The sequence below is a fragment of the Macrosteles quadrilineatus genome, unplaced genomic scaffold (genome assembly GCF_028750875.1).
Source record: "Macrosteles quadrilineatus isolate MER2022 unplaced genomic scaffold, UCM_ALF_1.0 Scaffold_5__1_contigs__length_97177068, whole genome shotgun sequence".
In the NCBI taxonomy this organism is placed as follows: Eukaryota; Metazoa; Arthropoda; class Insecta; order Hemiptera; family Cicadellidae; genus Macrosteles; species Macrosteles quadrilineatus.
Window position 1 is genome coordinate 86,911,831 of NW_026542598.1, and position 14,173 is coordinate 86,926,003.

Here is a 14,173-nt window from a genome sequence, read left to right on the forward strand (position 1 = left end):
CAATATTATTTTCCAACTTAACTTAGAGAAAGTGAAAACCTTACCCTAGTAAGCACAAGAGATGGTTTGTTGGTGTCAAGCATTTGATAGATTACAACCAGATGGTATATATGAGTTTGTGACGGCCTTTTTGAACATGTTACATCTCATTTTATCTCCACACCCTTTTAGAGGTCACATATGGTGTTAAGACTCATTAATAGAGGTCAAACAACTGTTGTTTTTTATAAATCTCCCACCTTCAATTTAGTAATCTTGGTGGGGCTTATGATTTCAGTGTAAAAGAAATCAATTTGTAAAATGGTTTCTTCTACAGTTGTATTTAGTTAATTTTAAGTGTGCATAAAATAGGCAGAGGGAATTGGAATACATAGTAAAAATTTTGATTATTCCAAAATAGAATGTAACCAGTTTTGAAAACAGCTGACATAAAACATGGTATTTTCTGGAGCTTTTCCTTTTAATTATCAGCTGTTTTCCCTTGCTCTTAATTTACTTCCCTTTCCATTAATCAATTTACATTGGTTTGTAATGTTATGTGTGTGTGTGTTTTTGTGTCATCAATATACATAGAATTGCTTATGACTTGTACTGAAGGAGCTTTTCATCTGGCCCTTAAATTTTTTTCCTGTTGTCAGCTTGTAGAAGCAGTTTAATCTTCATATTATAATTTTTATTCACATCTTTTACTAATGTATCTTTATACCATAGCTTTCTATTTGGGCTTTGTCACTTTTGTCTCGCTGCGGCCTTATATTAGAATGAGGCTATGGTTTCATACTGATGTTAAAATTGTATAATAAAGCCCATTTACTTATAAAACAAAAACATTCTATTCCTTCACGTCATGACTGGCTTACATAGGCCTACTAATAGTGGTAATATTTTATGAGAGGTAACAAAAACCATAGTTTGGTTTTAAATGAAACATATAAGTTTATTACATTTTCAAAACAAACCTACATGTATAAGTACATTTACAGTAAACAAATGGTGCATTGCATCTTTTTATAAAAAACAAATAAACCTACAAATACAAAATATTATAATACAAATTAAACACATATTTTTACAAAGAAGTACCTATGTATAGCTTATCTATAACTTACTGTGCCTCTAATTAGTAAACTAGAGGTCATCCAGTGGTCGAAAACTCAACCAAAAAAATGTAATGTACAGACATCTCTTTTTTTCCCTACGCTGTAAATTATAACATGTGATGGGAATTTCTTCAATTTGTTTTCATTTTCTGTGTACATTTTGTCACCAGCATAAGCAACCCATAAGGACCATGTAAGTTTTTTTTAATTTTAAATTAATTTTCTGTTATTATTTTTTAGCCTATTTTAATTTATAAAGGGATTCTGCACATCTAAAGAAAAATATCTTTCTAGCAGCATGAGTAGATTTCCCCTGTGATGCCTACGAGCTGAGGAAAAAGGTTTTTAAGAATCATTCTTGCTCATTAATATATAGGATTTTTGATATATAGGATCTCTTCAACAAGATCTAGTGACTATTTATTTAAAATAGCTCCCTTATTAAATTGAAGATTACGACTGTCATTTCTATTTTATCTTTTTTGATCAATTAAGTTTTAGTTTAATAAGATAACCCCCCCCCCCCCAGACACCACGTTTGCATTAACCACAAGTGATGGGATCAAGTTGAGAAGGAAATAAGGAGACTGGCAGGAAGAAAGAGGCTAGAGTTACAAATGGTTATAAGTTATAAATGGGTTATAAGTTATAAATGGATGCATTGCTTGGAGGAGTGGCCACAGAAGTAAGTTTTAAAATTAAAAAATCGATGAAAAAATCTTCAAATTGACTAAGCAAATTTAGGTACTATAGTTCGGACGCTTGGAAAGCGACCTCCTCCAGCATTGGTTTAGCATTAGCGCGCAGGTCGTTTTCTAAGCGGCTGAACTATATAGGTATCAAAATGTGTAAAATAATAATTTTGCACCGCAATTAAAAATTCTCTGGACCCTTGTCTTTTAAGAGGTTACTTTAAACAAACCCCATCAGACACCCCAGCTCGCTTTATGGGAAATATATGGACACCCATGAGTCCAATGTTAACAGAGCTTCCTGTGAGTAAAGAATTCTCACTTTTTAACAATCTTTTGTGACAAATACCCTTTAACACTAACTCTCTTCTGTCGATGAACCAAAAGCTTGTACAATATGGACTAAACTGAAATAACTTCCGGTGCAGAAGCCAAAGAAGGCGATGATGAGTGTGAGATAATCCACCATTTTACGCCAGCCGAGGAAGCCAAAATCTCCGTCTAGCTGGCGCATGCTTATATCACAGAGAGGGGGGAACACCAGCGCTAGCGCCGTGCTGCTGACTGCGCCAACCAGCGAGATGAACAAACCCAGGTCTGGGATGATCTCCGACAGTATGACTGGGAGAAACAGTGGTAAAGTTAATGAAAGAAATAATAAATTTAAACATATTGTCCTTTTTTGGACACAGTTCTAGATGTTGAAAATGGTTTTAAAATTCCAAACCTTCTGATGGGACCCCCAGGACCCATTCTTTCTTGGGGGGTGTGAAAACCCCCCTGGTAGCCCCCCCCCAACCATGATAAGGTCCTAGAATCACTACTGATAGTGAACAGCTTTGAACTATAAACTCAGAACTCTTTCCTGAAGACAATTATGAAAAGTAAGTGTTTAACCTATAAACTATATTTTTACTGAGAGTCAATAAGGACTTCAAAATTCTATTTTAAAGACCTAATATCAAAACTGTGATCAATACTATAGCAATCACAGCTCTTCATCAAACAGATCATAAAAAAAGATATTTTGAATCAACTTTTACGAGTAGGCCTACATGGTTGTGCCACTACTCATTCAACTACGCTGTATACTCACATGTAAGAAAGCAAAGCACCAGCCTGAGGATGATTTCATATTTAGCAGATTTGTTGAAAGGTCCCCATCGTTTGACCACAGCCGGCCAGATCAGGGCTACGGGAACGTAGAACATGATCGGATACGTCAACAAGATCCCGATGGCTGTGGCGATCTTGACAAACTGTGATAGACTGTAAAAATATTTGTTATTTTTTAAAATTCAAAGTTATAGTAAAATTTAAAAAAAACAAAACCATTTATTCCATCTAACAAACTAAAAAATCATGAAACATGGGCTATATTCTCATTGCACTGTGAGTATACCTAATCGCCTAACTGAACACTTTCTTTGAGGATCATAAAAGGACCAGTAATACAATGTATGGGTGTATCCCTACAACGTATTTAGGTACTTTAAATTTGGAAAAACCCGGAATACCTACCCAACTAACATTACTTTTCACTAAACAAAGGCACAATATTTAAAACACTTGGATTTGAGTATATATGAGCATAACATCTGCATGCAATTTTATTTATAACATATCCATAAGCAAAAGAATAGCTTTTAATGTAAAACAGTTAGAAAAGTTTCTCAGTGACTTTTCCTTAAAGACTTAAAATGATTTGAATATCTTCAGGCTTAGTTCGATTATGTTCTTTATTGGAAATTCATCAGCGTATGTTACTTTGTCAGTTTTACACAACAAAAATTTTTTTTATCTTGTCCTTACATAATTGAATTAAGTGTTACCACTGTTACCGTTAATAAATAATTCATAGATATTAATCTTCTTCAACTTTCAATAATTAGAAAAATCACGGGTAAAACAACACTGAGATTCGTCAGTGGATAGTACTTACTCACTGTCAAAAGGCAGATTGAGGGTAAGGCTTCCCTTTACATCTTCTCCATACTTGAGGTATCCGATGAAGCCGACGATGATTTGCAGTACAGTTACGATGATGTTGCCAACATTTAGAACCCCAAGAGGACTATCAAACTTCTCAGGGCTCTCCATTTCAGTTTGTAGAAGTAACACCTAACAAATACAAATTTTTATACATATTCGTGACAAGATTTTACATTTTTGATAAACACTTTCATTTATTTGATGTATCCTGTCTGACTGTTCTCATAATCAGATCAGTGACCTTTTGATTTCTCGGCAGGCACTACAATCAGCTACCTTAGCTATTCAATCAAACTCCAATTGGGAGATATTCAACAGTTGATCCTCCCAAAGTTGTGTTCCAAATGTCTTTTTTGTAGCATATAAAACCATCCTAAACTGGTATAGTAAAGGACTACTACCAGAAGACCAATCCATGGTTGGTGGGTTTTAATTTGTTTCGGTGATTACAACACTGACTGCTTAGTCCATCAAACAGTTTCTAGTGAAATTTCTTGATTAACATTTCTCCATGTCCGCAGCTGAAGAATTGGTTTTTGTTTTGTTTTAATCTGAAACTTCATCATCAAAATTTTTGAATATTAGCTTTTATGTAATTAGCTTTTTTAAGAACATAGGTGTTATGTAGAGGCTTTCGCCCATCTAAATGTTAGTCTAAATGCCCAACAGGCTCTTCATTATGTAGATAAACGGATGGGGCATTAGTGTTATTAGAATAGGATGGATCATCCTTCAAACTTAAACTACTTATTTAAATGGAAAATTGAGAAAAGACTATTGCAGCAAATATATCCATTCAAAATCAATAAAAGGCCTTCCAAAATTTATTCATGCTCTCATATTTAGCTTAAAGTACACACTCAAGAGTGTGTCGCTGTTTTTAAGCATTGATAATTTTGACCTTGAATGTTTGAATTTTAAAACAAAGTATGGCAAAACATTTAGCTACCGATCATACTAGTGGTTACGTACTCTCTACAAGTAACTTACCAGGCTGATGCCCTCGTAGGCGTAGATGATAGTCCCGAAGAACAGCGGCAGCTGCACCCAGGACGGCAGAGCGTACCTAGAACTGATCGGGGGAAGATCCTGACTGCTGATGTAGATGGTCAGGCCGACACCAAGGAACATTGTGGCTGTGGCAAACAATGATACTGGTGCGAGGTACTTGAGGTTGCGTATAATGATGAAGCCAAGGAGCAGAGCCAGTGTGACCAACATGTTCAGGTGGATCTCTAACTCGATGCCGAAGTTGTGTAAGATCTGGAATGGGAAAAAGTAAAGCATGTTAGTTTTGTATTTCATGGTTTTGAATACTATTTCATGGTTTTAAATATAATTTCAATTTATTTTAAATACATTTGAGACACATGTTTGTCTCAAATTTGTTTGTTGTTCTTAGCAAGGATACAAGTAATGTTTTAGTGTTCATGAGAAACGAGGATTAGGATACCGGTATTCAAAATTTAAAATTATTTTTTGAGAAGGCTGTTCTGTTTGATTTGGTGAAACAGTTTGTGTATTTGACAGAAATCAGTAATTTAGATCACCACAATTTGTTGGTGATTCACATCAACAACAACGTTTTTGATTGAAAAACTGGGAACAACTTTACCATGGGGAAGTCTAGTTAATTGTTTTAATAGTCAAAGATGAACAACTACTGTAACAACCAATTTATTTACTTGTATTTAGTTCAGCCTGCAAAACGCTACTTTCTATCCTAGCGTTAAAAAAATATTCATTTGCCTACATTAAAAACTAGGAAAAAATTGTATATTGTTATTATTTACCTGATGGGTTGTGCTGGTGACAAAAACCATGTAAACACAGCAGAAGCCCAGCTGTGCAACAATGAGGAAGAAATTTACAGCTGATCTAAAAAACATTGAGGGAAACAATTAAAACATTGGATTAATGTTTTTCTTTATATTTTATAAATGTTTCAATAACCACAAATTTAATGTAAATTTTCTGAAAATTAACAACCACCAATTTCTAAGAGTCAATAATTCAGATATCTAGGCGTTGTACTGTCTGACGTATAAATATAGATAAGACATAGAAATTCAGAATAGGATAAATGCAGCAAATAAAAGTCAGTGTGCATGTGGAAAAATAATTGAATCATTTATTCATATTTATTTATATTTATTATATTATCATTTATTTGATTTATCAAAGGAAACCCAAATTAGAATAATGTAGATACAAGAGAATAATTAATTATACCAGTAGTTTTATATGGAGGGAAAAATTTGATCCTGGACAAGAACATGGAAAAGAAGATTACAACCTTTGAGAATAAAGTTCTAAGAGCCCTATATATGGTCCAGTATGTGAAGATGGAGTATGGAGAAACCGCCACAACCGAGAGTTAAGAGAATCATTCCAAGACCCCGATATTGTAGGAGAGACCAAAAGCAGAAGGCTAAGGTGGATTGGCCATATCTTGAGGAGAAATGAAGAGAGATTGTTGAAGATGAGCTAAAGGAAGATCTGAGGGGAAGAAGACCAGTAGGAAGGCCAGGTGGTGGGATCAAGTCCGGAAAATATATGGAAAAAATGAGACTAGTAGAAAAAGATTTGGAGGACCGAGAGAATTGGCAACGTGTTGGCAAGGCCAAGTGCCAGCTTGGGTAAAGTGGCCATGGAAGTAAGTAAGTAAGTAAACCACATATTTAGCCCATGACTGGAGAAGAGAAAATTCTGCCAAAAGACATCTGCCAGAGGGTGCACAAAATAAGGGATTTCCATGAGTGAAAACTACTGTTAGAGATCAGTACGGTTAAGTCTTCAAAATTGAAATTTGGCTCTTCAGTTCAGTCCATACTAAGGTCCATACTTTTTACTTAATATACTACATGTTTTAATACTTAAAAGTAAAACAAAATAAGTGTGTGTTGTACTTTGTTAAATGTTTGCGTTATCACTTTTTACCATAGAGATGACTTTTATTGGTGCAACACTCATTTTTATGGCTGAAGGGAGTTGAGTTAATTCTCAAAAAACCATTGATTAACCAAAAATATTATAAAAGTTAACCTACAAACTAAAAAAAGTCAACTTATGATGACTTTATTAAGAACTATTTTACAATTAGGGACTCTAAAAATGTTGTGTGTTAACGTTTTTAATGAAAAACACACATCTAATTTAAGAACAGTAACATTGGCTGAAGACTCATTCAGTGCAGCGTCAAATTACCAAAGTGTCAGAATACGTGTCTGATTAAGATGTGCCAGAACTTAACTAGATATATTTAGTTATTGTTCTTCAAACTCTCAAAAAACAATTTGTCAGTGATCTCACTGATTTCTCCTTGTAGTGGTTTTGATACAAAGTGTTTCTTACTTACTTTCCCCGGGAGGCGTACTTCTGGAATATCGGAGGTCCAGAACTAAAACAGAGCTCCACTGTTGTGTCATAACCTGGGTAGTAGTTCAATTTGTACTTCTCCCTCACCGCAGTGGCACAGTTCACCTGATAATGAACAAATTAGATAAACAAAATAGCCAAATAATCAACTAAAGTCGGGACCACGTAAGTTTGCAGTTGGTGGCAGCCAATCACAAGACAAGGCTAGTGCGACGTTGCCACATCGCCCATTGACAACACTAATTAAAATATACTAAGCAATATTTTCAAATCAGCTGGTGCTGGTATTATTAGATTTGGCAACACCGCACGGTTCTCATTGGTTCATTCAAAACCATATGGTAAATAGGCTCCTCCCTCAACTGCAAACTTACGTGGTCCCGACTTTAGTGTAAGGGTTTGTTGTACAAAAAAAGTATTTCATTGTAAAGGAATAAGTGTCATGCCTTGTGACATGTTATTTTGCTTGTAGTAATTAAAAAAAGAGCACAGTCAATGAACTGTCATTGACCGTGCCAATAACTTCTTTAAAAGACATTTGGTAAATTAACCTTTTTAAAACGAACTGAACTTATTTTTAAGTCTTGACCTCAAGCTCTTTTCTGTACAATACACTAATAAAGGAGGAATAAATGCGCAACAAACTTTCTAAAAAAGGAATATTAGGTAGTAGATGCACACAAAATATTCGCAAACATTTGTTTGACCACAGAGAAGCAAGATACAGAGGAAACATTCAACGGTACACTCAAGCCGTGTCTACCAGTCGCTTGTGTCTAGTGCAAGTTCTATTGGTCGTCCCCTTCCACTCTCCTCTTCCCCTTACCATCACATACTACAGCACTCACACTCTTTAGGGGGGGGCCTGTGTGTGTGCTACGACTGCTGTTGTAAACAAAATAGCCGTTCGGGCTCTTCTTTGATCGTTTAGCATATATTCCAGAGCTAATATACATGGTTGTTCAATAAGCATGTTTCCTCTGTATCTTACTTCTCCGTGGTTTTACAAATAGTGGCTCAACATACCTTGTCAGACAATCCTTAGCTTATATTCCACACCTCCTGAATACAATTCAGAAGGAAGTAGTAGAGAACTGTCGAGAAACTTCAATACTACTACTTCCATCTGAAGAGGCAACAATAGCAAATTCATTGTATTGTAAACATTTGTTCAAATACTGTTTGGAACTCTTTTATTTACTTTTTTAGAGATTGGCAGTCTCTTTTTATAGCATCTCCCGTTCCTCATCACTAGTGGCGAGAACCTCTTGTGCGAAGGAGTGGGGGGCGTGACGTCACTCTACTCTTGAGGGAACACCATTACCGTTAACGAGACGCTTAGATTCCATCGGAGTTCGTGGCGTAGTTGCTAGCGTCTCAGACTGGTAATCAAAGGGCTTCCGGTTCGAATCTGGCCGGCAACACTAACTTTTTGTCCAAGATTATGCTTATTTTTTACTTTTAACTTTATTTTTTAAGAACTATTTTTTTTAAATTAGTAAACCTTCATTCCATTTTTATTTTATATTTTTTAGATTATCAGCAAGTTTGGTTAGGTTATGACAGTTAAATCTTTTTAGGAAAATTTATTTTATACAGTAATTAAAAATTATAAGTAAACCTTCATTTGATTTTTATCTTAACTTATATCTTTTTTTTATTATCAGCAAGTTTGGTTGGTTAGGTTAGGTTATGACAGTTAAATTTTATAATAACAAAATTTAAGTTAAAACTAATTTTATAGTTAAAAATGTTTTGAAATAATTTTATATTTTAAAATTATTTTATAATTAAAAAGTTAATTTTTCTAACTTAAAAATTATAAAATTAATTTAAAGATTTTCTTAAATTGGCGTGAGGGGCTCTCCCACAATACCCCACCCCTTCGCACAAGAGGTTCTCGCCACTAGTGATGAGGAACGTGAGATGCTAGTGTCTCTTTTACCTTGCATTTATGAGACACAGATGCCTGAGCAAGGAAAGTATCCAGAGCAGAGCAAAAGGAGAGCAGTTACTTGGGACTGAGCCACTAACTAACCTCAAAGGAAAGATTTTTAATTGTGCATCCACTACTTTTACTTCCTAAATTTATTCCAAAGCAAAGTATATTTTCTTAATTATGAAGTATTGTTCTGTAATATTGTAGCTTAGGATCCTTACTCATATACTTAAAAGCAGTATACAACATGTTTTGAAAAATATAAATTCAATTTAGCCCTAAAGAGTAAAGTAAGCGTGTTCAATTTAAATTTAAAATTCTTACCAATATATGTTGGTTGAAGACACAAATACCACCTAAAACCGCAGTCAGGAATGGAGCTAGGATCAAGCCTCCGTTTCTAAAAGCATCTCCCATCGCGTAAATTCCAGACGCAATGTTCGCCTTGAGGAAATGACCTAGAGTCTCTACGTAGCTGCAAAATATGTTCTTTTATTACAAATTTCTTAAACTTACCAAACATAGATTAAGATTTTTGGGTAACCCTTGAATACCCATGGACAAACTTACAAGATCATTTTCTGCTTGTTCTTCTGTTCTATAATGAGGTTACGCATGTTTCCAAACTACAGTAATGAGATAAATTGAGAAAATAAACCATATAATCTCATAAGAGAGCCTAAAGATCAAGAAGTAAATGCAGTGACTCACTATTCAAATAATTTTGATAGGTACCGGTGTAAAACTTTGAGCAGCTGTATGAAGATGAAAAGTTCATAAAGCTCTTTAATTATTTCGTCAGCCACCAATATCAAGCAAGCTTCCGACACAAATAACAAAACCAAGTGCATTTTAGATTCTTCGGAGTCAAAAATCATATGCATCACCTACCCCTATGATACCAAAGGATCTGCTATTTCCCCAAATCATTACCTATTATATGATTTAAACCTGATAGCAAGAAAGGATAGACTTACGATGTTGGGTGTTTGGGCCGCTGCATTTGTCCGACCCCTTCCACAGCCGGGAAACGATCCGGCAACTCCGGAATTGGAGGAGGTTTCTCATAAGGAGGAGGCTTCAGATCCATCAGGGACTAGTGTTTGATCTAAAGTATCGAGGATAACACATTTTAATTATAATTTTCCATTAGTTTTGTCAAAAGAGGAAAGTTTGCTTTTATTCATTTACTTTTCAGTAATCTGAAAAAAGCAAAAATATATACGTCTAATAACACTTGTAATCATATATTTACACTTATACTGTTGACTTACAAGATGGTAAATACATATAAAAGTTGGTACCAACTTTTATATTATTTACCGTCTTGTAAGTCAACAGTATAAGTGTAAATATATGATTACAAGTGTTATTAGACGTATATATTTTTGCTTTTTTCAGGTAATTTAATAACACGTACGATGCTGATCAAGAAGTTATTCATTTTCAGTAATGAAATGGGGACATCACTATGAGAAAACTGGTATTCTTTAAACCAAATATGAATGGAAGACGTATGGCTTTGTTACCGAATCAGATCAGCTGTTTTATTTTAGCCAAAAATATTTAGGGGCAACAATAAAATTTAAAAAACAGCTGAGTCTAGTTTTGAAAAATCAAAAAGCTACTGACTTTTCTCACGCCCAGTGACTATCAAATTAATCAGTTTTCTAAAAACATCGACTCGTTGATTGAATTGAATTGAATTTATATCTTTGTTAAACTGATGATTTTTTTATTTTTTATTGTGTTGTCTAGATTTTTTTTCTCCAAATGCCCCTCTGCTGGAACAAATATAATCTGAAACAATGTCTTAAGAATTAACAATTGTTTTATTTGTTGATAACATCAGTGTTTCTGAAATAGGCTTATTTCTGTTAAGGGGCTGACGTCAAAACCACTCTCACACTTCTGAGTAAACAAGATGGATTTATAGCTATAATCCACCTTAAGTATATTGTTGTTTAAACAAGATATTGTTGCACTTTACAGTTATATGCATTTAGAGTTCCAAGGTCACAAACTGTTAGTTCTTATTCCATTAGTTATTCTGTTAGTTTTTACTTTCTCCTATACCATAGTATATGGAGAAAGTATTGTTTTCGTCAAAATTTTCGAGTTTGAGTTTTGAGTGGATATATTCGTTTTGGGTCCCCCTGGACCCAAAAAAGTGGTTTTCGAAGTGATGTCTGTGTGTGTGTGTGTGTGTGTGTGTGTCTGTGTGTCTGGATGTGTACAGAGCTAGAGACCACACCTGTGGTCCGATTTTGATGAAATTTGGTATGTAGGTTCTAATCCATGGTATCTCCAGGCGTTTTTTTCATTTTTTAGAAATTTTGATTTTTAATGGGGATTTTCCCATAAAAACCCATAAAAAACCGGAAAAATCTAATTTTCTCAAAAACGGCCCGAACGATTTTGATAAAAAATTAGTATGTTGTAGCCCTTAAAACTCTGAATAAAATGGTACAAATCCCATATCTGTAAAAATTATGGTTCAAAAGTTATGGTCAAATATGTTATTTTTCCATAAAAACCCCATAAAAAAATGAAAAAAGGATTACAGAAAAAAATCCAGCTTTGATTTAACATTGTATGTTATAGTCCTTACAGTTTTGATAGTCTTTTTTAATTTTTTAGAAATTTTTATTTTTAATGGGGATTTTCCCATAAAACCCCATAAAATAACGGAAGAATATGATTTTCCCAAAAATGGCCCGAACGATTTTGATAAAAATTTAGCATGTTATAGTCCTTTAAATTCTGAAGAAAATTGTACAAATCCCATTTGCGTATATTTACTCTCACTACTTACACATGATAAAGGTTGTTGACAAACTTATGGGAGAAAGTATGTGTCAGAATGCTGATACCGTTTATTTACATAGCTAACTAAAGCTTTTTTTTGTGGCTATGAAATTGATTTAAAACTAAATTTTATAAATATAGCAACTATAGTATCTTTAGTAATCTTTCATCCGGTACAACACTCATGAAAACCCAAAGGTCTGATTCTAAGTTTAATTGCCATGAGAAAAAAATTTTAATGTTCTGCAAGTATGGAGTAGAGTAAATATAGAGGCAAAAGGTTTATTTATAGTAAATCCTACAATGCAATTTAGCAATTTTTTTATTAATTGCGTCCTAGGCTATCAATATTTCAATAAAAAAACACATGTAGCAGCAAACCTAAGTAGTCTACTTGTTAAATTTAATGCTATTTAATAGGAATAGAAGATGACAATTTTAAGGGTAATATTTTAGTGGAAATTCAGCCAGGTAAATGGTAATTTGCTTAGTCTGCAGGTTTGCTGTTGCAGGGGTATTTTAAAGTTCTCTCTTTAGTGCATGGATTTGTCTAATATAGAGCAGTGGGAGTTTAAAAATCTGGTACGATCATGATGAGTGACAGATTACCTCTTATCATAGTGATTTCAAGTTTTGTTCCAGATTTTAGTACTTAATAATATTACTACAGGCTTGTTGTAATACATTTTGTAAGCCCAATACCATATCCAGGATTTTTTTTGCAGAGAAGGAGGATTTGACGGTATTTAAGATTTTGTTTGTGGAGAAGAAGGATGGATTTGAGGGTTTTTGCCATGTACGTGTATGTTCTGGTATCAGAATCAAGATTGGTTGCAGCAATATAAAGCCAAGTCCTTTATGGTCTTTGTTATTTATTTTTGAATATTTGCTCACTTTTAGTAAATGAAGTTGTGACAATTTAAGTGCCCTGACATCAATAAGGTCGCAATTTTAAAATCTAGTTACTTAATACCTACTCTGACAAAAATTATCATGAAGAATTTTGTTATAAGAAAACATTTGGTTAAGGGACATCTCTAACCAGTAATCTTGTGAGCCTAATTTTCTTTTTCCTAAAACACTTTGTTTGACAAATTTAATATTTTCAATCTTAAAACCTGTTCCACCAATCTTTATGTTCCCAAAAGTAAAGGCTTTATTTTACAAATTTTATTTCAACTAATCTTAAATTTCTATACGACCACCATTTCTGTACAAAGTTATTTTCTTAGAAAGCTTTATTCTGTCACGGAAAAAAACAAAAAATTCTGTACATGTGTAGTGGCGCGTGTAGTGGAAATAAAACCGAACTCAAATAAACAAAAATACTAACTAACCATTTGCTGTAATATCTTACTTACTTAATTTTTATCTCTAAGACTAATTAATCATGTCAATGACCCGTGCATGTCCTACTTACCTTATAGCAACAAGAGCCGCGCCACACAGTATCGGTTTGACATATATCGATCACATATCTGCTTATAAGCTCAACTTATCTTCTCCGAGGTTCGTCTCTTTGTTGCTCTTGAGATAACTAGTGTTACGGACAGGTGTTTGTCTCTACACACAATAGTCGGCTCACGCCAACTCAAGTGTTTGTTCAAAAAGTAAACATTCTTTTGCTTTAGAAATTCAGAATCAATGTGCACAATTATGTATGTGTTATTGGTCAATAATGTCACTTGCTATGTAACACTGCACTGGTGTGAAAATGTGTTCGTAGTTTTTGCACATCCCTTGTATATCTTTTTAAACTGTCAAACATTTCATGGGTAGTAAATTTCACTTTATAGCTAGTACATGTTTTAACCATGAGACTCAAAGGTGTATTCGGAATACTTTGGAAACAGCAATAAAGATACTGCAGATTTGTGTTCTCTCCTGTACTTACTTATCTAGGTGTGTCAGATGTTAGTTATCATCAATATACCTTAGTCAAACATGTGTCAACTGAAGGGTAATTTTCAACTCAATCCGAGTCAGTTGTCAACTCAAGGTTATGGTCAACTCAACCGGAGTCAGTAGTAAACTCAAGGCAATGGTCAACTCAAGTCCAGCCAGTGGTCAACTCAAGTTAATGCTCAACTTAACTCGAGCCATAGTAGTCAACTCAAGGCAATGGTCAACTCAAATCGAGTCAGTAGCCAACTCAAGGCAAAAGGTCAACTCAATCCGAGTCAGCAAACAACTCAAGGCAATGGTCAACCCAACCTGAGCCAGTGGTCAACTCAGTTCTCAACTCGAATCAGTTGTCAACTTAT

At 34.3% G+C, this 14,173-nt stretch overlaps 1 protein-coding gene across 1 annotated transcript; it reads right to left on the reverse strand.

The window, feature by feature from the left end:
• Nucleotides 1-911: 911 nt before the first annotated feature.
• On the reverse strand, nucleotides 912-13,364 carry LOC128994656 (proton-coupled amino acid transporter-like protein CG1139). The gene is made up of 9 exons (XM_054419347.1): nucleotides 13,330-13,364; nucleotides 10,079-10,209; nucleotides 9,426-9,576; nucleotides 7,143-7,267; nucleotides 5,578-5,662; nucleotides 4,775-5,047; nucleotides 3,735-3,913; nucleotides 2,889-3,061; nucleotides 912-2,413 (listed from the first exon to the last, which is right to left on the reverse strand). Exons 2-9 carry the CDS (start codon nucleotides 10,189-10,191, stop codon nucleotides 2,151-2,153), a joined length of 1,362 nt encoding a protein of 453 aa, XP_054275322.1. The 5' UTR covers nucleotides 10,192-10,209; nucleotides 13,330-13,364; the 3' UTR covers nucleotides 912-2,150.
• Between the last annotated feature and the right edge of the window lie 809 nt (nucleotides 13,365-14,173).

Coding starts and splice junctions, on each gene's coding strand:
- LOC128994656 (XM_054419347.1), bottom strand. CDS start 10,191: ATGGATCTGAAGCCTCCTCCTTATGAGAAACCTCCTCCAATTCCGGAG. Junction 3,914..4,774: donor CCTACGAGGGCATCAGCCTG/GTAAGTTACTTG, acceptor TGTATTTGTTAG/GTGTTACTTCTACAAACTGA. Junction 3,062..3,734: donor AATCTGCCTTTTGACAGTGA/GTAAGTACTATC, acceptor ATATTTTTACAG/TCTATCACAGTTTGTCAAGA.